Below are 21,821 nucleotides of genomic sequence, written 5' to 3'. Positions count from 1 at the left end.
CAAACGAGACGGACACATATGCTCTTCATACTGGAAGTGAGGGAGTCTGGCGGAACACCCCGTTGTGGAACTGCTCACCCTCCTGCACGAAATTGGCGAAATCGATGGGCGGCTTCCTCGGCGAGTTCGTCGTACCGGTACCATTAATCGCGAGGCCCGAAGAAATCGACCTGCCAATGTTTTGGTTCGCTGAAGGGGAGGTCTCGGGGTTCTCTACATCGGTAGCAACGAGACCCAGACGCGACCCAAGAGCCTTTAGAGTCGGCAGGCAGAGGCAGACCATGGCCCCCGTCAGCTCGCCCATCGACCACATCGCGGGCTCCACGTTCGCCCAAGTGAAGTCGGGCCCGATGTCGAGGTAACGAATACGGATCACGGCAATGACCACGACGCTAGTTTAGGGCCACGCAGTTAGTATGACAGCTCTGCTGTACCGGGCACACGCTCGAGGGAGACCACCCACAAGAAGCCGAGGCTGAAGATGGCCAACAGATAGTTCTTTTGTGAACGGGGTATTTTCAGCTTGGACAAGGCGGGAAGCGGCAGCAGGTAGATGATGACGTCCGTCGCGATACTAAGGGAACTGAAAGCGTAAAACAGGACCTTCTGGTCCATACACCGGGCCGGGACGCGAGGGTCCCAAAAGCCCACGAGAGGGTCGCAGAACTGGAAGATGACGAACAAGTTGCCGAACCCCCACAGCCCGATGAGAACCATGGCCGCAATGTAGATATTTCGCATGCGGGGGGTGCGAAGCACATTGTAATACTGAGCCAGGAAGGCCATCTTGAAAGACAAGTGTCCATAGCCGTAGAACAAGACGCTACACCAGAAGCACTATATCGAAGGGATTCGTCAGCTGTTCGAAGTGGACAGCTTTCGGGCCGTGCATGCTCACTTTGAATACTTTTACATGCTCTTCCAATGTATTAACCGTCTGCTGATGTCTCCCAAGACCGTATCGTGTCACTGTTGGCCGTCAGCATTTATATGCACAGGCCGGTTTTAATCAACGGTATGTATCACTTACTGACTGCGATCGAGACTCCGCATCCCCATATCGACAGCTAAACCGGGTCAGCTGGTTATTCCACCAAATCCGAGAAATTGACAGAAAATCACCAATGCGAAACTCGCGGCGTAGTCATCCCAGCCGATTTTCTGCAGAATGTGATGGCGCGTCCAGAGGCGGAGAGCCAATACGCCCGTAGCAATGACCAGACACATGGAAACGACGCCAATGACCATTGGCGACACGTCCCTCCCTAGCTCTTCGGAGGAGAGCTGCGGTAGATCCATGACGGCTGGCGTCTGACGGAAGACGCAAGCTGCGGAGATGCGCGTCCCTGATGGAGATGGGGTCCCCGTGAATGATCGGCGCTATGAGCAACTACTTATGGCATGCCACCGAAGAGAGAACCACCTCGATGCCCGGGCGGGTTGGGTATCCGGGCCGAAACCAATGACGCCTTCATTCCGCTCGGCTGGGACTAGTAAACAACGACAAGTCGCCTATGTTGGAGACGCATGCGGCCAGAGGCGTACTTTCACGAAAGGCGCAAGCCACAATCTACGGAGCGAATCACGACGCAAGAAGCCCCGAGGCACTGACCGGCTCCGGCTAGTCCCCGGCATTTCCAGAAAAGATGACGAGTCCCCAAGGAGGCGGGAGAGATGCCCTTTCGACGGCCCGTCTAGAACGCGGGACACTGGGCACGGCGTTTCGATAGACCGGCCGAGCCCCGCCGACAAAAAAGGGGATGCAGAATGTGCATACAATGAAAGGTATAAAACGGTGCCGATAGCCGTGTGTTCAGAATCGGTCACATGAGCGCCGTTCTCTCCATGGATCTGTCGTCGTGGAAAGCTCGAGATCCGGGGCCTCGGGCAGTGCACGACACCAATCGCCAAGGGGAAAAGACCAAAAAAAAAAAAAAAAAAAAGGGGGGGGGGGGGATAAAAGGTGCCGTTGAGGCTCAAGTCTAAAGGCTGAAAATAGGCTTTGTGTTTGCTGTTACGCAACGTCCCGTACCGGGAAGTTTTCTCGTTGATTCCAGACCACGCCGGTTTGATGCCCCCCCAGCCCATGCCGACTTTGGTCTTTGGCGTTGCCTCGATGCCATTCGACTCCGGGAACAGGTCTCCAAGATGCAGAACTGTGCCTCACGGGTGCAGTGCAGGGTTGCAACCCAGCCGGTATCTGCAAGTGGACCATTTTCCATCACAATTCCCCCTCGAGGCCAAGACTCGGACGGGTAAACATCCCCACTTATTAAAATTTGGGTTGATTGGCTTTCCCTTCGTCTTCCCGTTGGGTCGTCGTCTCGACCCTCGAGCGCCACTGTAGTGTTAATTCCGACTTCACACACGATGGGGAGGGGGAGAAGGAGGGGGCTCTCGGATTGTGGTCGCGGGATTTGCAACGCAAATGTGTCCGATTAGTCCTCATCGAGGTTCGAGGAACATAGCGAGTGAATAGCAGACGTCCAAGCGGGCCAGTGTCTGCGTGACAATAGTCTCTGGAGACAATGTTAACAACGTCGCAACAGCCGATTGCGCGCCTGGCTGCGCATTACCAGAGAGAAACTTGGCGATTGCATATCGCAAACTTGGATTCCATTGGAGTACAGAACGAGGCTGTCGCAACTGTGTCGGCCGTTCTCTTGAACTTGTTTTCCACAGCCAGCAGACGTATTACCTCATGTACGGTGGGAGCAAGCAGTACGGACGTTGGTGTGCATCGGCCAATATGCAGCGCAAGTGTTGATGCGACGTAAGTGAGTCGTCGGTGCTCATTTCAACAACTCTTCAAGAGTGTAACGCAAGCAAGGCTTTCCAGCAGAAGAGGAGGAGGAGGAGGAGGATTCTGTGTCCATTCTGTCAACTCGTGAAGACTGGAATGTAAGTAAGACCTTCCACTAGGAGAAGAGAGAAGCGATAAGTGAAAAGGAGAGGTGGAAAAGAAGATGGTCAAGTTCCGAGGGTTCCGAAAACTCTTGGGAGGCATCGATGTGAAATCAGTCCATCGATACTGGCTTGGCCAGGACCGGAGTTCTACTCCGCACCATACTACCATGGGTTGTCGTCAAGTGGGTTTGGGACAACCACGGGATCGTCCCATGCGAGCTCAGTGACAGATTGGCCAAGTTCTGGCGGTGAGGGGTTCGTACGATATTGACGTATCGTTGGCTTGTCCATTGGCATCTGGACCGAAAATCTAGTTTCAGGTCGGCGATGGTGCCAGACCGTCGGGTTCTCGAGTGAAAGCGTTGTGCAATGCAGAAGCAGCGAAGAGACGACATCTCACTTCTCACATGAAGGGTGAGGGTTCGTAACGGCGCGGAACCCCTTGCAAGGAATGGCCCTGTATCCGACTCGAATAAGCGGGATTGGCGCAAGAAAATCTGCAGGTGCTGCAACACTGCAGCAGTTCTTCGGCGGAACCGCATCTCGCGCGGATGCGTGACGAACCGATTGCCAGCGCTCCCCGAGACGGAGTGTAACGGGGCCGACGGAACGATTACCTACATGGTTCTGGCCCTAGAGAGCCGAGACACAATGTAACCTTGCACCAACAACACTCTTTCTGCATCACCAATCACCATGCATAGGACTATTGGTTCCGTCAAAAGGCTAACCGGTATGACTCTTCCTTTCCAACAGAACCCATTGGCTAGACCTTGGTACGCCAAGTGGGCACATGCCTACAGTAGGAGGGGGTAGTGTTACTGGGGAGGGGGTTCAAGAAAACCCTCACACGTTGACCATCTCAAATCCCGTCTCCTCTGATGTTCATGGCATGCCCATGCGGGATTGATCAACCGCGGGGTCCGCCACATTTCCCAAAGACTGGTTATTTATACCGTAAGGTGTCATTGTTTTCTTTTTTTTTCCCCTGTCATTGGCGAATAAGCAAGGTAAAAGGAAGAACAAAACGAAGTCAATTGTCTGCTGCTTGGAAAGAATCCAGGAGAAAACTTTTGGGTATCCTCATCGTTACAACGCTAAAAACCGCCCTTCCCTGGAATTCCCTTTCCCCCCCGTTAACACCTCGAGATAAGTCCGTCCTCGAGATGGCTGACGACAGACAGCCATCTTTGTTTCGGCACCTCCTCTCGGGGTTGCCGTCAGATCTGGGCCGCCGCGAAACCAGCCATCGACGACGACGATGCGGGCCATGACGGCTATTTTGTGTCGGTGGACCGCGTGGATGAGGTCGCCCTGCTGCTCCCTGCCTCCTGCAGGATCCTGGCGTCCTCTAACGCCTCTCTCCGCGCGAATTCGTCGAGCAGCTTATGCGCGGTTTCCAGAGGCAGGTCGGCTATCATGGCCGCCAAGTACTGTAGAAGAAAAAAACGAGTCAGTTCAAAGGATTTCTCATGCAGCCTGCGTGTGCGAGATCCCCTCACGCTGCAGGCGACGGGGCAAGGGTCGAAACGGGGAAAAGCTCGCGGCGTTGTTGGTACACATACCTGGGGGAAGATGTCGGAGGGATGGTACTTGAACTCCTCCATCATGCGGTTCAGACGCAGGACCTGCTTCCACGGCACGATGGTGTCGCCAATCAGAAAGGTAGGGAACCTGGCCATGGCTATCTCCTCGAGGATCCATCGGCGTTGGAAGTACGGACGGCCCATGAAGTCGTTGCAGCCGATCCAATGCGGCAACATGAAGGGGATCTCGCCGGTGGCCCCCGGCTCCCACAGGTGCGTGATAGACTCGGCCCATTTGTGCGTCGGGGAGTAGTCCTCTGGATGCTTCTGCCGGTCGCCGGGGTCTCCCCAGTGGGGCGGCATGGCGTCCTCAATCTGTGCGAGCGTCGCCATCGCCAGATCCGTATGTTCCGTCTTGTCGCCCAGCCACCCGACGACGAGCTCGGCGTTGCGGTAGATGTTGCGCATGTCCGAGTGCTGCTTGTTCTTCTCCAGGTCGTCCATCTGGTTGACGCAGAGGAAGTCACACCAGACCCGCAACGCCCTCGGCTCGTTGTCGCTGGCGCGGGAGCTGCTTATGCCGAACAGTTGCCTCAACCATCGCGGAGCGCCGTGAGGCCGCCTCGCCGGCGTCCTCTGGAAGCGCTGCGAGATGGTCGGGTAAAAGACTGCGCGGACATGCTTTAGGGCTTGGGATAAGTGGGCTGTGATGGTGACAGGCTGGCCGCTCACAAAGATCTTGTCGGTTTCGGAGGCGTCGCCGTAGAGTGAGGAGAGTGCGATGTACTCCCGTGACAGGTCGTCGGTAAGGCGGACGGTAATGAGCCGGCCCTCGACGGGGTCGTTGATGCTGCGCGCCGACTGGATTTCAAACAGACGGATCTCGCGCTTCGAGGGGTCCAGTCTTCGGTAAATGATACTCATTGTACGGGTTGGGACAATCAATCGGTCCGACGGTTGGCGCGGTTTCCGAGACGAGCTCTGTCTCTCTTTGTGTGCGAAGCGAACCGACAACGAGTCCTCTTTTTTTTTTTTTTTTTTTTTTTTTTTTTTTTTTTTTTTTCCCTTCCTTCCTCTCTTTTTTTTCTTTTTTTTTCGGGATTCCACCCCTCGGCCTCCGCCCTTGCTTTTTTTTCTGGGATCTTGTTCAGAACACTCCTGTTGGTTGTCTCTTTCCTGTTGTTGGAGAGTGGAAAGTAGCAAGGCAGGGGTGGTTTCCGGGTTTCTGCAGGTCGCACCAACGACGGATGCAACACGATTGATGAGGACTGCGTGCGACACAGGACGGGATACCGGCGTTTATACCAAGAAGGCGCAAAAGGCGGGCCCAACGTCTCGGGCAGGGTATCTCTAGGGCAGCGCTCTATCAACCGTTGCTTCTACCGCCTGCACCGCTACCAGGTCGAGATTTTTTCAATGCACAAGGGTCCAAGTCTGAAGTGGCAGAAGAGGGGGCAGGAGACGAAAACGGATGGGGGGGTCGAGGTGACCTCGCATAGCAGGGTATATTTGTACATGACATCGGCGGGGGGATAAGGTAACGTCTTCATCTCTTGACGTGCTTGCAACGTGACTGAAGGAAGCCCACTACTAATTACCGGTGCAAAGGGATTGCTTGCTAACTCGAGGGTTGTCAGCCGTTAATGCTCTGCAGAGTGTTGTTGCCTGTCATTTCGTTTCGTCCCTACACTCCGGTATGGTTGCGTCGAGTGCGGAACAATCGCCACGAGTTGTTATTGCGAGATGGGTGACATGTGGGCTGGCTACCCCATCCGGCAGGCGATTTTGTGGCGTCGTTCAAGGACAGGGGAGGTTTCTGTTCGCCATCAGACAAATTGGTACCTTTTTTCTTTCTTTCCCACTTGTGTGCGAGCCCGAAACCGCACCAAAAGTCTTCTTATCCTCCTCCTCCTCTTCCTCCACTTCCACTTCCACTTCCACTTCCACTTCCTTGACTTGCCGGACTTCGCTAAAATGACCATGCAACCCTGCCTTGTCACCCGTGGTAGACTGGCATAGGAATACCTACTATGCTGGCTTCCTGCGTGCATCACTGTCTAGCCGAACGCAACCTGGGCAATGCTGGTGATCAAGCATGGCTTTTTCCCAACCGCAATCTCCTGTGCCTCTCGACGTATCTTCGCAGAACACAACACCAACTACCGTTGAGAACACATCGGGGACCACGTACGAAGTACACCGCACGCTGGCTCCGTTGACAGCATGTCGGCGATCATGGCATGTTTTGGGGCTTGGCCTTGACGAACCCCGGATGATCCCCACCCCTCTCAAGCAGGGTGTTCCATGCCGCACTGGCTTCTTCGGCCCTCTTTTCTCTCTCTTCTAGAATGAACCCCCCAACTCCTGACTCGATAAACCCAGATTGAGCTGCACGGGCGTTGCCATTGCCGGAGCAGTAGCCCAGCAAGGAGAGCCAATGCTGATTCAGGAGTCAGGACGAACAGGTACGCCATTCCCCTCGCTGTATCCCTATTTTTGACCAGGAATGGGGCTCATGTTGGGAAGGCCAGATACGAGACGTCTGCGGTTCGGGTGCTTGACGCGACGTTTCGAGTCTGCCGCCCTCGTCTCCCAGCTGTCCTGCCCGTCCACCAAACAGAGAGAGAGAGAGAGGATCGGGCTCCGGACTCTCCTCCGGCCACGTTTCCCGTGATCAGGTGTGTGCGTATGCACCCGTCTTCTTTACCTGCCGCGCAGCCGTCCACCGACACTTTTCGAGTTGCCCTCGATTCGTCCAAACGTCCCCCTGGCAAGCTCACCCCCACAATCCTGCGTCAAGTGGGCAAGTACATGCAAAGTCTGTGCCCATATCGTATCGTACGGCCCAAACCTGCAGGATCAATGGTACTGGCAACGGCGGCTGTTACTACTCCATCCCGCACTTCGACGAACCTACCAACGTAAACCACTTAGCGAGGTACCCCCAAACCCGCATACAACGGGGATGAAAATAGTCGACCATCTGGCTGTCGTTCCAGTCAGCTTGCTCGGGATGGAGATGAGCAATGTATCTTGCCCACAACCCTCCGAAACGGCCTATGTCGTCTGGATTCCTATACTACGTACACTCCGACGCTATCCATAAAGATCAAGGTCTCCCCCGTCTGTCTGTGCTCCATGGACATAGTTGCTAGTTTCAAGTCTGTGCTCCTTCTAGACCATCCGTCGGCTTTCACCGACTCTTTTAACCCCGTAGTATCCTTCCACGTTCGTTCTTCCTTCTTGCCCATTCCTGCCCAACGAAGGATCCTAGCACACCAAGGGTCAAACCGCTGCGACCATGATTAGTCCGTCCCAGCTCACACCCGGGGCTCACGACGCCGCCGTCGCGGCTGGCAGCCCGATGTTCCGGATGCTGGGCTCGCTGTGGGGGATGTTCTCCCCGAAGCGCACCCGGTCCGAAGACGACCTGGCAACGGCGCCGGAGAGGTTGGCCTCTCTCGTCAAGCCCATCTGCACAGATATGCTGAAGGGGCTGAGATATCCTGGCGTCCCGCAGATCAAGGAGGAATCGGTAGAAGCGCTCTTACAATACATGTACAAGAGGGCCGTCGAAATCGGCTACCCTCTCGACACCCCCATCTCCGCAAAGGCGTTCCGGCTGGGCCACTCGCTAGGACTGGTAAATTACCTCCCCCGCCCTTCCCACTATCTCACAGCCTCTCACCGCCGAATTGTCTACCCTCTTCCAAGAAAAACGAGCCAATTGCTGACGAGGCGGCAGCTCTGCCATCCTAACCACCCGACAGAAGTGCAGGGTTACGTTGGACTCTTTACGTGGCTCGTCGTGCAGTACGATGACATTGTCGGCCAGAACGACGAGATGGCCGAGGCCCAGCTCTTCCAGGAGCGGTTCTTCAAGGGCGAGAAGCAGCCGAATGCCATGCTGGAGGGCCTGGCGAGCCTGATGCGAGAGGCTCCTCGCTGGTTTGACCCTGTCATGGCCAACCTGCTGCAAATATCTACCCTCAAGTTCTTGACGTGCAACCTGCTGGAGCGCCACAAGGGCTTCATGAACATGAACATCACGCGAGCCGGGGTAAAGTTCCCCGATTTTGTCAGGGACTTATCGGGCATCAACGTGGCCTTCGCCGTCTTCTGCTTCCCCAAGGCCCAGTATCCCGACGTCGAGCAATACCTGGAAGCAATCCCTGACATGGCCAGGTTTATTGACATTTCGAATGACGTTTTGTCGTAAGTCCCCGCCGAATAGCAGAAGTTAAACACCCCCCCTGTAACACCTTGCTCACGGTCGTCTCAGATTTTACAAGGAGGAGCTCAGCGGCGACACCAGAAACTACGTACACAACCGCGCAATGGCAACCGGCCGGCCTGTGCTTGTCGAACTCGAAGTGATCAAGAACGAGGTGGTTGAAGCCGCCAACCGAGCCGCCGTGATCCTCGAGGGACGCGGCCAGTACGAGCAATCTATGCACGACAGCGTCCGGGGCCTGTTGGCGATGCATACGGCCAACCCCAGATACAAGTTGAAAGACCTTGGGCTAGCCGAGAAGCATCCGCTGGCCCCCTTCGAGGACCAGATTGGCGAGCTCTTCGAGCGAATGAGGGAATAATTTTGATTACGAGTTGGGTTGGCGATTTGCAAGAAGAAGAAAAGGCATGAGATACCCCCTGGGTGGCAATCTGATTTTTTTATGGCAATAACACATCGGCTTTTTCTTTTGTCATAGTTTGGGTGTTTCTTGTATCAATCGGCGCATGGGCAATGGAGCTTGGAAAGAGAGAAAGAGAGATCTCGAAGAGGGAGAGAGAGAAAAAAAAAAAAGAGGGGAAAAAAATAAGAAATCGACAACAAAGGCGACAGACAGCTCGCCATGTAGTTTATGGAACAGACGAGCTGTCCTACGCTATACATATGTACTCACCACAATAATTCCTTTCCGTCATGCTGGCGTGGACTCTTTGAGAATTTCCCGCTGTGGAAGTCATCCCCCGACTGCTGAAGATGACGATCGACGTCTGCTAGCCCTAACCACTTCCCGTGTACGGGTTTCGCCCGCTGCTAACTAGGGCCCTGGCTCACTTACCACCACCGCACAGGGCCACGACTCGAATGGCCCGGGTCTTGGGATTCCTACCAAGTGTCGTTACACTAGACCTGGTGTCGTGTGGAGAAAGAAGGCCAGCTGTGAGCACGTAGAAAGGGACTGTGCGGCAGGCGTTGGTGACTTGTCAGTTTTAACTCGGCTCGGAGAAGACACATCACCATAGAAGATGACGTTGACCACCGGGGATTTTCCCCCCCCCCAGACTACTTACTGTCTCAGTCACATGCACATCATTATCATGTTGAAGCAGAAGAACCCCCGACCGATACTGGTAGAGTTTGCGAGTTGCGGATACAGCCGCCTCGCCTAGGGTTTAGAAAGTCCGAGATCCAGTGACTAGGGGCCACAAAAAAACAAATCACATGGCTATCAAACCTAGTTGCATTCTCGCAGTCTAGTTCGACACCGGAATTCCTGACCTCGCCATGTTCTGGATCGATTCCAGATGAGCAGCGGCGGGGTCATGGCGGTCAACAGAACCAAGGCAGGCGCCTGTGATGAATCAGGCATTCGTGACGTGTTGAGCCGCCGATCTTAAAGCCGGGATCCAACGGTACGCTGATGGTCGCATGTGCGGCATCGGGGTCTCCGGCGGAACGATTGTCCTAATCTGGCATGTCTATTCGGGCGGTATCGAATTTCTCAAGTGACCGTTCCACTCAGGGTTACCATGGAGGCTCTGCTTCACTTGCACAGGCGCGAGTGGGGTTTCCCGGGTTCATGGAAAACCCATCGGGAGATAAGATGGTGGTAATATTCGCTGTTTAGAGTTCAGCCAACGAACATATACTCCGTATACCCCGTTGCTTCAACCAGCCGCAGATCATGAACGGGTTTAGCGCGCTCAAAGTGGGTTGATTGAAATTGCCGACGGAAAATAAACGATAACGTGTCCTGAGGAATGACAGGTGGATGCGGACAAGATCGGAACATGAGAAGGCAGATAGGTAGATTCAACATATCCAATCAGAAAAGTATAACAACGCATGTAACTACTCCAAGGCTAAATTATAGGCTTGAGCTAAGCTACCTAACTTGTCAGCTTGTCAGACTATAAAATCCGGCTCCGAGGTCCTGGTAACTGGTACACACAGGAACGGTTCTGATATACCTAGCGCCAGGTCCGAATCCGGTCTAGTCGCCACGCTGCCCGCACATGCGGTCAGCAGCTTAGCCTCTGTATGACCCGTCGCGATTGGTCGAGCTATCTGAGCGCGTATTGCGGTACGAAAGGACAAGCGAGCTAGATCAACCCATACCAATCGTTACCGTGGGTCTGGAAGACTCAGTCACAATTGCACAACTTTCTTCTGAGCCCCCATAGGAAGACACTGGGATGTTTATGTTTTATGTTTTGTGGTTTACAATTTTTTAATATATATACATATATATATATATATATATTGCTGACCATGCATGCATCAACTGTACGCGGTTTCTAATACAGCACATAGGACGTCGGATAGATTGCTAATCCAGCGGAATCTTTGGACAAGGCGACGACCCACTATCGGTTTATACACACCATGAAGCTCGCGTGAATTTGTGAAGCTGCCCTGAGCTATTTGTTTGGAACCGCAAGAGCCCTTCCATGCCTCCTACGGCATCCCCGGGGCCGTCAAGGTTTCCTAACGCTCATCAAGTTTGAAAGGATCTCGCCCCTCCAACTCTCGGTACTTTTTCCGAGCCCGAGAGAGAAGACCACAAATACCATTCCCGCCCGACTGAACATGTCGGCGGAATATTCGGAGCGGTGCACGGACGTGTTTTTCTATTACGACGAACTGTCGCTCTAGATGATCAACACCCACCCCATTTCCCGCCCAGGCTCTTTCACTCTATGTATTACGAGTACAGGTTCCTCACATCAACCAACACATCATCCTGTCTTTCTTGGTCGCATCCGTCAATAAAGTCCTCCCCGAAGCCGCCCAGGGCGTCATCCCACTCCTGTATGCTCTCGTATATGTGCTTCAACAACGTGCGGGAATGGCATCCATGCCGTCCTCTTTTGTCATGAGAGTATTGGGAGCAAACCCCGAACTCCTGGCAGGAGCCGCCTCGACACGAGAACAGCAGAAGATACCCGTGCACCATCTCGTGGATCATCATCTCAACAATCCGCCCAATGGTCCACGCCCCTGCAGCCTCGATGTCGACATCGACGACGGGAAGCGACCCGACGCCGTCGCTCTGCACCCCGACTCGGAAGCTGCTGCATGAGTCTTCGCAATTCTCATTGCCGTCTCGGATATCGATTCGGAGGTAGGCTATCTCCTGGCCGGACGGGCGTCTGTGGGTGTGGGTGAGCCAACCTTGCAGGAAATACTGATCAACGACCCTCGCCACCTCGAGCATGTGGTCAAGGTGCTCTTGGCTTTGGCTGTCGTAGAGCTCGTGAAGCCCTTCGATCAAGGCGTATTTCAATTTGTCTTTGGCATCGACTGCGTCCTCTGCATCAAGAGAGAGGCCATGTTGAATGCTTCTCGTCACCAAGTCGTCAATGTAGTAGGCGCCATACTGACCGTGCGGCCGAAGTTCGGAGCTAGAACCGGGCATTCTGTTACTCATGTGAACAACGCAAGGACGAAGAACGACGTCTGTCTGGCGAGGTCCGCTGTTATATCTCTTCATGGCTTCCGTCCGACTGTACGTGACTGGCTCGGATGTTGCCGTCTTTTGAATGGTTGGAAAGGATTGTGAGATTCAATGGCGCGGACAGCCGTGATACTTATAACTGTGCACTTCTTTAGAAGCCAATACCGGAAAGCCATTGTTCGGCTTTCGACCTTGAAGGCCAGGGCCAGAGTTGCGCCTTGATTTGACCCGACTGCCGACCTACACGACGATCGATGGCCTGGCTCGACAAAGAATGGAACAATGAGTTGGTTTCGTGTTGAGACTGGAGCATTGTTGAAAATGTCACAAAACTGGCCTGATATATCATTTCTCGACTTTGTTCACGTTTAATAACTGACTGAAGAGCCTTCACACAAAACGCAAATGCCGGTTCTGTTTGCGTCTTCAGCACTCAAACCTCGCCGGATGTACAAGTCATAGCCGTCCCACAATCCATACGACAAAGTTTCCCAAAGAGAGGTTCTATCCCGCCCCGGCCCGTGCCGTTGAAAATTAGATTCTAGCCCTGCCAGGTCCCGTTTACAACTGAACCGTGGTGGTCATGTCACATATGCACAGTGAAACATCGTCGAACTAGAATTCTTTTTTTGAAAAAGGTAGTGCCAGAGCCCCGGGCCTTCGCCGAAGGAAGACACACGTTCATGTTGCCGTATTAGAGGTGAATATGGCTCGACTCCAGCGAGTGGTGTTACCCTCCGCGACCTGTGTAACGCCGACGCCGACGAGAGACGAGAGCTCCCGCTCCGTGCCGCTTGCCGAGACATGACTCTAGTCTGGGTTGCCGTAATCCCCGGAACTGAGCTTGGGTGTTGAAATTAACCGCATCAGCCGGCCGGGCAACAGTCCCGGAGCGGGTTTCAAGCATGCGCAGGATAGACTGGCCGCCAAGAGGCGAGACTGCTCAGGTGGGCACGAGGAAGAGCGCGACCAGGTCGAGGACTCGCAGCTGATAGCGAACGACAAGAGTGCCCGCCGCTCACGCCTCGGCTACCCATCAGGTGCTCGAGGACTCTCCTCGTAACCGCTCCTTTTTCCAGTTTTCAACGCGCGGCTTGCGCCATCATACGGCCGGCGACTGTCGCGAAACTGATCTGGGAGAGGGTTGCGAGCTAGACTTCCCCCCTTCAATGATTCCATTCACCGAACGACATGCTTCGGGCAGAGAGCACTTCCGATGGCGGCCGCATTCTGATACCGCGCATCAAGGCGACCGTCTATCTTCTGTCCGTCGGCCTGCGACATCAGGAAAAGTGAATGCGAGAAGAAAAAGCTGGGCGGGCGACTGCAGAGACACCGGAGACGACCACAAATAGATCCTTACTAGCCCTTCAAAACTAGTGCGCCGTGCCGCCCTCTGAGGGGGCATGGCTCTGATCTGGTAACACGCCGTGTTGAATGTCTTGGCCCTGCCTCTGTGCAGGTCCTACGTCCTCACAACCCAGCGTCTTCACAAGAGGGCTTTGTTCCCGAGGTCGGTTCTCGGGATCCATGCTGATGTCGCATCAAAGACCTCAGGTTGAGAACAAGGAAGGGGTTTTTTAAGGGGTAGGGCCTCCAGACCGCCTAGGCAAGTTTGCAAGGCCTTTATGGATATTATAACCGACAACAGCAGGAAAAGTACGCAACAGGACTCTCCTGCGAACCTTCAGGCCTTGAGCTGAAATTTCCAAATCCTGACTCAAGATGGTTAAAAAAGAAGGGGAAAAGAAAAAGAAAAAATGTTACCTCACGACCGGCCTTGGCGCATAGCTGAAAATCACCTCCACTCGTCCAAGGTTCCGTCGACAGATCGACCGATCAGTGGTTAGGCAACTAGTACATGCTGTCAGCACTCACAGCTAGTTTTGAAGAAGTAACTAGAAACAAGTAGAGAGTCTAAATAGGTATACGATGGGAAATACAAACAGAAGAGTTGCGGTGTTGAATTGCGGCATTGCATGCTACCGCGACCTCTGAAGTAGCTTCAAACTGGAGCAGCTTTTCTGCCTTTGCATCTTATCAACTTAGACAGCTCATTACTGCACGAGGCTAGCTCAAGACGAATCATTGAGTCATGCTATTGCTAGCTCCGATCTCCGCCAACTGCGTTGACCTTGTAATGGTGCCGATAACGCATGGTAGATATATATCTCTGAACGAGCATCTACAGAATAGGGGTTTGGCGCAGAAACCCATATTCGGCTTGAAGGAGCATATCAGAAACAAATACACAGAAACTACAACAATTTTGTTTAGGTTTCACAATTCTCATTTCAAACTACCTGCTGTCACATCTCGTGGCGGTTTTGTTATACGCCACCATCTCACTTGGCCGGGCTTTTCCACTACCCAACGTCCTAGAACCAACAAGTCTGGGAGGGAAGCGAAACAATCCGCAAGCTTGCAACTGGTACAAAGTCCACAGGCTCCTCAAAGACGACACCGATCGCTTGTTAGGCAGGGCAACAGAACAGTCCATACGTCAGTTAATCGTTCCTGTCAAGGTTTCGACAATGTTGATACCTCCGGCTTTACATCGGCCTCGCAGCAAGCCACCAGACGCGCTGCCCCTTGCCCCGGGACGAGACCCTGTCCCCTCTCTTCCACAGCTCGAGCCCAAAGTCCTCGTACGGGTGGATTGCCTCGTCTGTCAGCCCAAAGTCCCCCAGTCCGGGCGCCCAGCTCTGGATCTGGCACACGACGGCCTTCAGCAGCGCGACGAACGCCAGGCCGTGTCCGCCGCCGTCCGCGTTGCGATGCATGACGTCAAAGTCAACCTCACACTGCCCCCGGCGGCAGGAGAACAATATCAGATACGCATGCACCATCTCGTGGACCGCAATTTGAACAAGCTCCTTGAGTGGTAACTGCGTCCTCGTGCCGTTGGGGTGGTAGCGGACCGTGCTCAGACGGATCGCGATGCTGGGGCCCCCAGACGACTTGTGACCCCGGAGAGGTTGCGTCCAACCGACACGACCCCGTGCTTGTCCGACTTCCACAAGTACGGGGTGGGACACGTGATTGATCTGAGATGTCGGGAAGAGCAGGCCCAAAAGGCACAACTCATCGATGGCCTTCATGAGAGAGAAAATCGTGCCGGGTGAAACGATGTTCGGATCCGTTTCGGTGCCTTGATCGGATAAAACGCGGGCGACACTGTTCTTCAGCGACTTCTCGCACGCATTCCACTGAACCGGTCCGCAGATACTCTCGGATAACGTGATGGCGACATCGTTGATGTTGTATGAGTGCGGTTGAAGGGGGTCATCTTGGCGAGCCTTCTGAGAATGGTGTGGGCATTGTTGTGGGAGGAACCTGGCTCGCTTCGGTTCTGCCATTTCAGTCTGCCACGTTATTGTATGTGTATGTGTGTGTGCGTGCTTTCCAGCCGTTTGTTTCTGAAATTCTCTCTTTCGACGATCGTGTCGCTGGCAGCATCATTTTGTAAATTCAACTCTGGTCCGTAGCGACGCTTGGGTACGTGCGGCACATCTGACACCTGTCGCAGGCGCGGGCACGCTCCCCTCAAAAAGCGCTCTCGAGAGAGGCGCATGGTTTCGAAGCAGAGGCTCGATCGACTCGATCCGCGTCGTCGGCGACGATGGACGGTGCAAGCGTGGTTTGCACGCTTTATAGCGGGTTTCGATGCTGCATTGCCGTCAACGGCAACCGCCCGGTTGCCCAAAGCACGGAGAAAACCAGTGATGAAGCCAATACTTGCTTGATGCGAATGATGGAGGGGTAGTGTGGCTGCCCGTCTAGAAGACGGGCCCGTAGATAAATGGTCTAGTTAATGACGAGGTAGAAGACGAGCGGGATTACAAGATGATAGCCTGGTATGATATTCCGTCCGCCAACCCATAATGATGCACCAGAAAACCCCCCATGGTAGTAGAGACGCCCGCAGTAGTATATGGAATAACTCCGTCGCCATGCTTAAGATGCTTTTGAAACCAATCCGACCGCCCTCTTATGAGCCCCAGACAAAAGAGAAGAAAAAAGTGGTGTGAATAACGCCCTATAAGCAGGTCGGAGATGCATCTCGACATCCCCCAACGTATGGTGAGGCGACCGAGTTTGAAGTGCTGCCATAACCCATTACAACGATCCCTCTCCGGTCGTCGGGACAGGCCCATCGCCCGTCATATGAAATAGGCCTGTCATGTGACTCATAATGTCGTTCGCGGTGGTTCGACGAACGCCTGCTGGGCACGTAGTCATCTGGGCATAAGCGTCGGCCACGTCGCTCGCGTATCTCGCCTTCCTCCAAAGGATCCACATCTTCCGAGTCCTCCTCAGTTGTCGTAGGAATTGGGGAGGTGGGACTGCTGCCCCGACTGGCCGGGAAGTATTCGCGGTGGTCGTTGATGCAATAGTCCCATCGTTCTTGGGATTGATATCGAGATCGCTCGTGATATTGGTGTTCGTAGTGTGTATGATGGTGAGGGCTAAGGTGTCCATGGACCTCGGGAAACACGGCCCTGAATGTTGTGTTCATGGAATTCATGTCGTCAGCTGGGAAGTAATCTTGATCTTCCCGAAAGTGGTCCAGGTCGGCTTCCATATCTCGGAGGTGCAAGTTGTCTGAGCCTGCCCAGAGATCTATGAGCTCGGCGATCCTTCGAAAACCCGCCGTGTGGCCTCCGCATTCGCGAGCTTTGACACCGCATTTGATAAAGAGATAGCTGTGGATGAGCTCGTGCAAAAACGTAGAAATGAGCAGCCGCCGGTTGTACTGTTTGTTCTTGAGGATTGGGTTAGATAGAACGATGAGAGTCTCAAAGCCTCCCATTTTAGAACGTCGAAGAGCCGTAGTGCCGATGATGTGATCCTTATACTGAGCGCTAGATGCATGAGACCAGTCCCATGTGACGCGTTGCGACAAGCTGTTGTGGAAGAAGATTTCATTGGCGGCAGAGAAAATGCTCTCCAAAGCAGCGTTGTCAATGGAAAATTCGGCATCCCGGGATCGTGGGCGGATGAGGGACCGCAGGATTCTCTCATGCTGGGTGTCCTTCGTACGTCGCCGGCCTAGGTGCAGTCGATCTTCAACCAGTCTCGCCGCGGCGTCGTCGTCCAGAAGCGTCAGATCATCGTCGTTTTGGGCGCTGTAAATGTTTGTGTCTGAGGAAATGGAGAGGCCGGAGGCGGTTCGCTCCATTTGCGATGAGCTGACATCGGCGTCGGCTGGGTCGGGTGACGGCGACGCTTGCTCTCGAATGACCAGAAAAGACAGGTTCTGGACAGGCACCGAACCCCTCGGTGAGCAATTGCGGTGTGCGCCTGGGGCAAGATGCGATATCCGGGTTCTCTTGTGCGGAGGCGTCTCGTCGTGTGCGTAGGGATAGTCGTCGTAAAAAGCATCCTCATCAGTATGACCAATCCTCCTTTTGCCACCCACAACGTAGAGATCGGGACTGAAGGCGTGGCCGTTGCACTGGGACAATGGGCTTGCCTCCCCGCCAACCACCCAAAACGCCATTGAACATGCTTGAGATATTGCGAATGGTGGAAAAGGGCGAAGTTGGAGGGAATGGGCAAAGCTCGGGGTGTCGGGGAAGGACGAAGGATGGAAAGCCCGGGGGGTTCTCAAGGTGAAATACGGGGGGTCTGTGTTGGTTTGGGTGTCATGTGCGCCCGGAAACCGCATGAACACCGGTGGAGAAGGGTGGCCGGCCCCGGGTGTTGTGGTTAAGTACGGTAACTAACGAGGAATGAGTAGCTTGGGAGAACCATGCCAACGAAACGAAACAGAGAGCCAGTCCGAGGGCGGAAGAAGTGAGGCGAGAAGCAGGTCATCCCGCCGTTTTCCGTCAACCAGTCTGTTCTTTTGGAGAGAGATAAATGCATGGAGAGACCCAGCTCATGGCAGGACAGCGTTGCAAGGCCCATCTAGCCCCCCTTCCCTCCCCCTGGCTATTCATCTGCAGAATCCCAACGAGAAGAACAAAAGGAATGTAGCTTTGGGTGGACGATAGCCGGGCTGCGGACGACAGGCGGTCCTGAGCGGTGAGGGAGGGAGCTAAGACGGATATGCGTATGCGGCGTTGCGCATCGCAGATTTAGTGCGAGGGCCATCGCTGCCGCCCACCCCGACCGGTGCAAGGAACGTGGCGCCTCCAGGCGGATAGTTGTTGAAACTTGACGAACCTACGCAGTGTAAGCTCCAGCTCGCCCCCAACCTTGTGCCCACCGAGACTGGCTGTCATTGCACGCCTCAGTGGTAAGGTGGTGCTGCGCTGACTGGGCAGGACATTGCTGGTTATGCGTACGTGCATGTATGCATGCACGCATGCAACAGCATGGCAGGCTTGATGGTAATGATGATGATGATGATGATGCGTCTCGTATTATATGTAGGCCGTCAACCCAATAGCTTTTCTGATTCTTTTTCATTTTGTTCTTCTTGTGTCTCGCAGTTGTGTGTACCCCCATTGTGGGCAGACAATGGGAATTCGCGAGTCCGCCGCAAGTTCGGCGTCCCGCCGACTCGAAACAGGATCGGAAGAGGGAGACAGGGTGGGAATCCAAGTCGAGACATGCAAAGGGCGAGCGGTGCCGCCAGCAGAGCAGGGAGGCGAGGGAGTCGAAACCTGGGCCGTACCTAGGTATTCAACAAGATCTCTTTTAGCAAAGGGGCTGGATTTTGGCCCTGCATGATTGGCTCTGCATCCCAGGCCTCGGGATTCCATTGGTTGCCTCATCTCCGTGCATATGTTGCTCCCTCGTCGGCTCTGGTCGCCTCCTTAGATGAGGCTTTCCAATACTCGGACCCTTGAAGAGATTGTCATCCACTGAGATTGCCATCCCACTGAAGCAACGCAATGCCAGCCTCTCTTCTTGTTGCTGACTTACGGATTCAAGCTTGCCCATCATCCATGACGCCTCCGCGAGACCCACGCTCCGCGGGACAGATTCCGGTACAAGCCCAATCGAATTGGCAAGGCATGACCAAATATGACCGGGAAGCTGACTCCTGCACCTCGTCGTCGGGCCAGTGTACTATATCCGTACGGAGTACTGCAAGCAGAAATCCGATCCACGGCTACGCCACGATGCCATGCCCATGCCATGTGTTTGCGATGCATCAAGGATTTATTCCATTTGTTTGTTGTTGATGCAGCTCGACGAGATGGTGAGCTTGCAAGGGTCGGGTCTGCTGCATTGGTGGCACTCGGGGCGACAATGCTCTTCGCCTTGTCTTCATCAGGGATGGGTCCCGGGCGTCCAGTCCGGTGGCGATCCTTGCTTTTTCGGCTTGCCCAGTTTGGGATCTTGCTTGTTCATCTGTTCGTCGAGTCTCAGCCGAACAGAGGCGTCATGTACGTATCCGTAGTACCGTATGTAAGAACACTACGGCCCACCCGTACGAAGTAGGTATGCAATCCCACCCTTCTTTCCATCGTGAAGCCTGCAACGCGATAAAGTGCTTGCGCCTGTCAATTGTCGTGAGGCCCTGTTAGACTCGAACAAGACGAGCACGGACTGCGGACAAGCCAGAGTTTATCTATTCGTACCTTCTCGTGTCTTCGTCGAGACTTGGACCAGAATCCATGATTATAGCATGCCGGCCTCCCCTCCCTCAGTGAATATTGCGGGGATTTTGGAGTCTGACGCTACGTGTGCGCGATGCCGCCCCAAGGTCATTTGCCGTACTCGATGAACGAACTTGTTTCGTCTTCTGTAGATCGGCAACGCACGAGCAGATCCTTTGTCGCGATCGACAGACTTGTCGGCATCCCTTCGCTGAATTGGATATGAGAGACCGGCGGCTTCTGTTGATCGTAAGTTGCGGAAGGTTCGAGCCAAAACCGTCGGCAGTTCTCGATTTGAGAGTAAACAGGTGGAGATGCATGACATTGGAATGGAAAATAGACGCCGCTGAAGGATTGTTTGTAACTTTGGAGTCTTTGAAATACGCTGAGATATGTGAGGGCGGCGGTAGTGGACGGAGAAACAATCGCCTCAGATGTGCCGACGATACCCTACGCGGAGTGGAAAAGCGGTTTTAGAGGCCATTAACTACCTGTGAAATCGGGTCCCCCTCCCCTTACCCAACTGGTAGATACTTAGGTACCTACTACCATTTACCGGTTGGTTGGTTGGGTACCTAGGTACACCCTGTAGGTAGAATAAACAAACAAAAAGTTCTAGGGTTCGGTCTTATCGATATCTTATCTGACTATATCTTATCGCATCTCACCAATTCCTCGCTCCTCCAGGAGTCTAGACCTCCGGCCATTGGCCTGTGGGTTGCTGGATGTGCCTGCCTACTCCGACGACGTCTCATTCCTTCCCGGTAGACTTGTCTCGATAGCCCCCAAGTTGCCGGTAGGACGGACGTGCTTTCCACATCCTGCGATAACGACATTGCCTGGAAGATTCAATACAAGTCAAGGTAGAAATGGTTTGTTGAACGCGCCTTCCAGCAACGGATAAACTATTCTTTGTAGAAGTATTCGTTATAAACAGACCAAACTACCTTTTGTCTCCAAGTCGAGTCTTTGTATGCGCTTTGACATGGACATTGAGAAGAATCTCCGTAACTGAAAGGTTGGCCATCAAGAGCCTCATCTTCTCCAACCCCATCATCTAATATATCTCCAATTTGGTTTCGTACATTCTCATCAACAAGTACTGCAATGACTAGTTGAGAAAACTATTAATTACCAGGCTCTTCTTGGATTTGTTATCATTCTCAATCATCAACTAATATGTTATTTGCATTCTGGGTCAACCAGTTCATAAATGGCTACTTCAACATAAAAGCGAGAATGAGTCGAGGGCTAATAGTGGCGTGGTCAAGGCACTTATTACGCTAGCCACGAAAGCCAACCAAGGCTCTCACAATGGTCTGGTTGCCTTCCTTCAACTCATTGATCCAATTACTTAACAATTATCTGTACATGATTTTGTCCCCTCTGAGGTCCAAGTGGCCGGAGCAGACATTGGTGCATACCATTCGCTTCCCTAGTGTCAGATTACCGATCTTGAAATAGCCCGGATGTTGTTCCTAATGTGGCTCGCAGTGGATAACGGTATTCGATTTCGACCAACATGAGGTACAACACTCAAGTACAGGCCAGTACTCACATTAGGGGCGTTATCATACAAAACCAAGACGCTGCAGAGCCGCAGCTTTCTGTTCATTCTTTGACTTGAGGAGTACAGCTATAATTCTGCAGTGCAGCACGAATGGGGGTGATAGACAGCCTACCGAGAAGGGAGGGCTCTGAAGACCCGGTCTTTACATTTGTGCTGGCCGCGATCTTGAACCCGGCATCACGTCTCCTGGCCACGCGACCAAGTCTAACCGCGTTGTTGCTCCTTCCTTATTTGCAAACAGAAGCACCAGATGAACTTCTGTCACACACCTCTGCTGCCCCTTTTTCTCTTCAATCTTTCCCCCCTACCGCGTCTTGAGATATTCTTCTCACCCGCAACCCTCTCACCCGTAACCCTCTCACCCACAATCTTTTCCTTCACACTTTTCCTTTTCACCCATCCAATATTCTGTCTGCAACCTGAGAATATTCTCATCTTTCTTCTCCAAACTCAACATCGGCTTTTTTTGTTTTGTTTCGAGGGCACTCTCTCATCTCTCTACTTTTGTTGCGACCAAGACTTCTTGCAAGCTTCAAACGCACAAGCGAGTATTGCATTACAAAAGGGCCTTGAC

The 21,821-nt window shown here is 53.5% G+C and overlaps 6 protein-coding genes across 6 annotated transcripts; 1 reads left to right on the top strand and 5 right to left on the bottom strand.

The window, feature by feature from the left end:
- Positions 1-25: 25 nt before the first annotated feature.
- On the bottom strand, positions 26-1,299 carry GLRG_02963 (uncharacterized protein; the record flags this gene model as incomplete). The annotated part of the gene is made up of 5 exons (XM_008093648.1): positions 26-392; positions 464-837; positions 899-969; positions 1,031-1,067; positions 1,123-1,299. 5 exons carry the CDS (start codon positions 1,297-1,299, stop codon positions 26-28), a joined length of 1,026 nt encoding a protein of 341 aa, XP_008091839.1.
- Positions 1,300-4,184: 2,885 nt separating this feature from the next.
- On the bottom strand, positions 4,185-5,357 carry GLRG_02962 (heterokaryon incompatibility protein; the record flags this gene model as incomplete). Its single annotated transcript, XM_008093647.1, has 2 exons — positions 4,185-4,340; positions 4,473-5,357. 2 exons carry the CDS (start codon positions 5,355-5,357, stop codon positions 4,185-4,187), a joined length of 1,041 nt encoding a protein of 346 aa, XP_008091838.1.
- Positions 5,358-7,734: 2,377 nt separating this feature from the next.
- On the top strand, positions 7,735-9,028 carry GLRG_02961 (longiborneol synthase; the record flags this gene model as incomplete). The annotated part of the gene is made up of 2 exons (XM_008093646.1): positions 7,735-8,648; positions 8,716-9,028. 2 exons carry the CDS (start codon positions 7,735-7,737, stop codon positions 9,026-9,028), a joined length of 1,227 nt encoding a protein of 408 aa, XP_008091837.1.
- A 2,340-nt stretch (positions 9,029-11,368) lies between these two features.
- On the bottom strand, positions 11,369-12,082 carry GLRG_02960 (uncharacterized protein; the record flags this gene model as incomplete). Its single annotated transcript, XM_008093645.1, has 1 exon — positions 11,369-12,082. The coding sequence occupies one exon, from the start codon at positions 12,080-12,082 to the stop codon at positions 11,369-11,371; it is 714 nt and encodes a 237-aa protein (XP_008091836.1).
- A 2,591-nt stretch (positions 12,083-14,673) lies between these two features.
- GLRG_02959 (uncharacterized protein) lies at positions 14,674-15,222 on the bottom strand (the record flags this gene model as incomplete). Its single annotated transcript, XM_008093644.1, has 1 exon — positions 14,674-15,222. The coding sequence occupies one exon, from the start codon at positions 15,220-15,222 to the stop codon at positions 14,674-14,676; it is 549 nt and encodes a 182-aa protein (XP_008091835.1).
- Positions 15,223-16,240: 1,018 nt separating this feature from the next.
- GLRG_02958 (uncharacterized protein) lies at positions 16,241-17,624 on the bottom strand (the record flags this gene model as incomplete). Its single annotated transcript, XM_008093643.1, has 2 exons — positions 16,241-16,299; positions 16,343-17,624. The coding sequence occupies 2 exons, from the start codon at positions 17,622-17,624 to the stop codon at positions 16,241-16,243; spliced, it is 1,341 nt and encodes a 446-aa protein (XP_008091834.1).
- Between the last annotated feature and the right edge of the window lie 4,197 nt (positions 17,625-21,821).

This window comes from Colletotrichum graminicola, assembly GCF_000149035.1.
Source record: "Colletotrichum graminicola M1.001 genomic scaffold supercont1.8, whole genome shotgun sequence".
Taxonomy (NCBI): Eukaryota; Fungi; Ascomycota; class Sordariomycetes; order Glomerellales; family Glomerellaceae; genus Colletotrichum; species Colletotrichum graminicola.
This window is presented reverse-complemented; position numbering and strand designations above follow the sequence as displayed.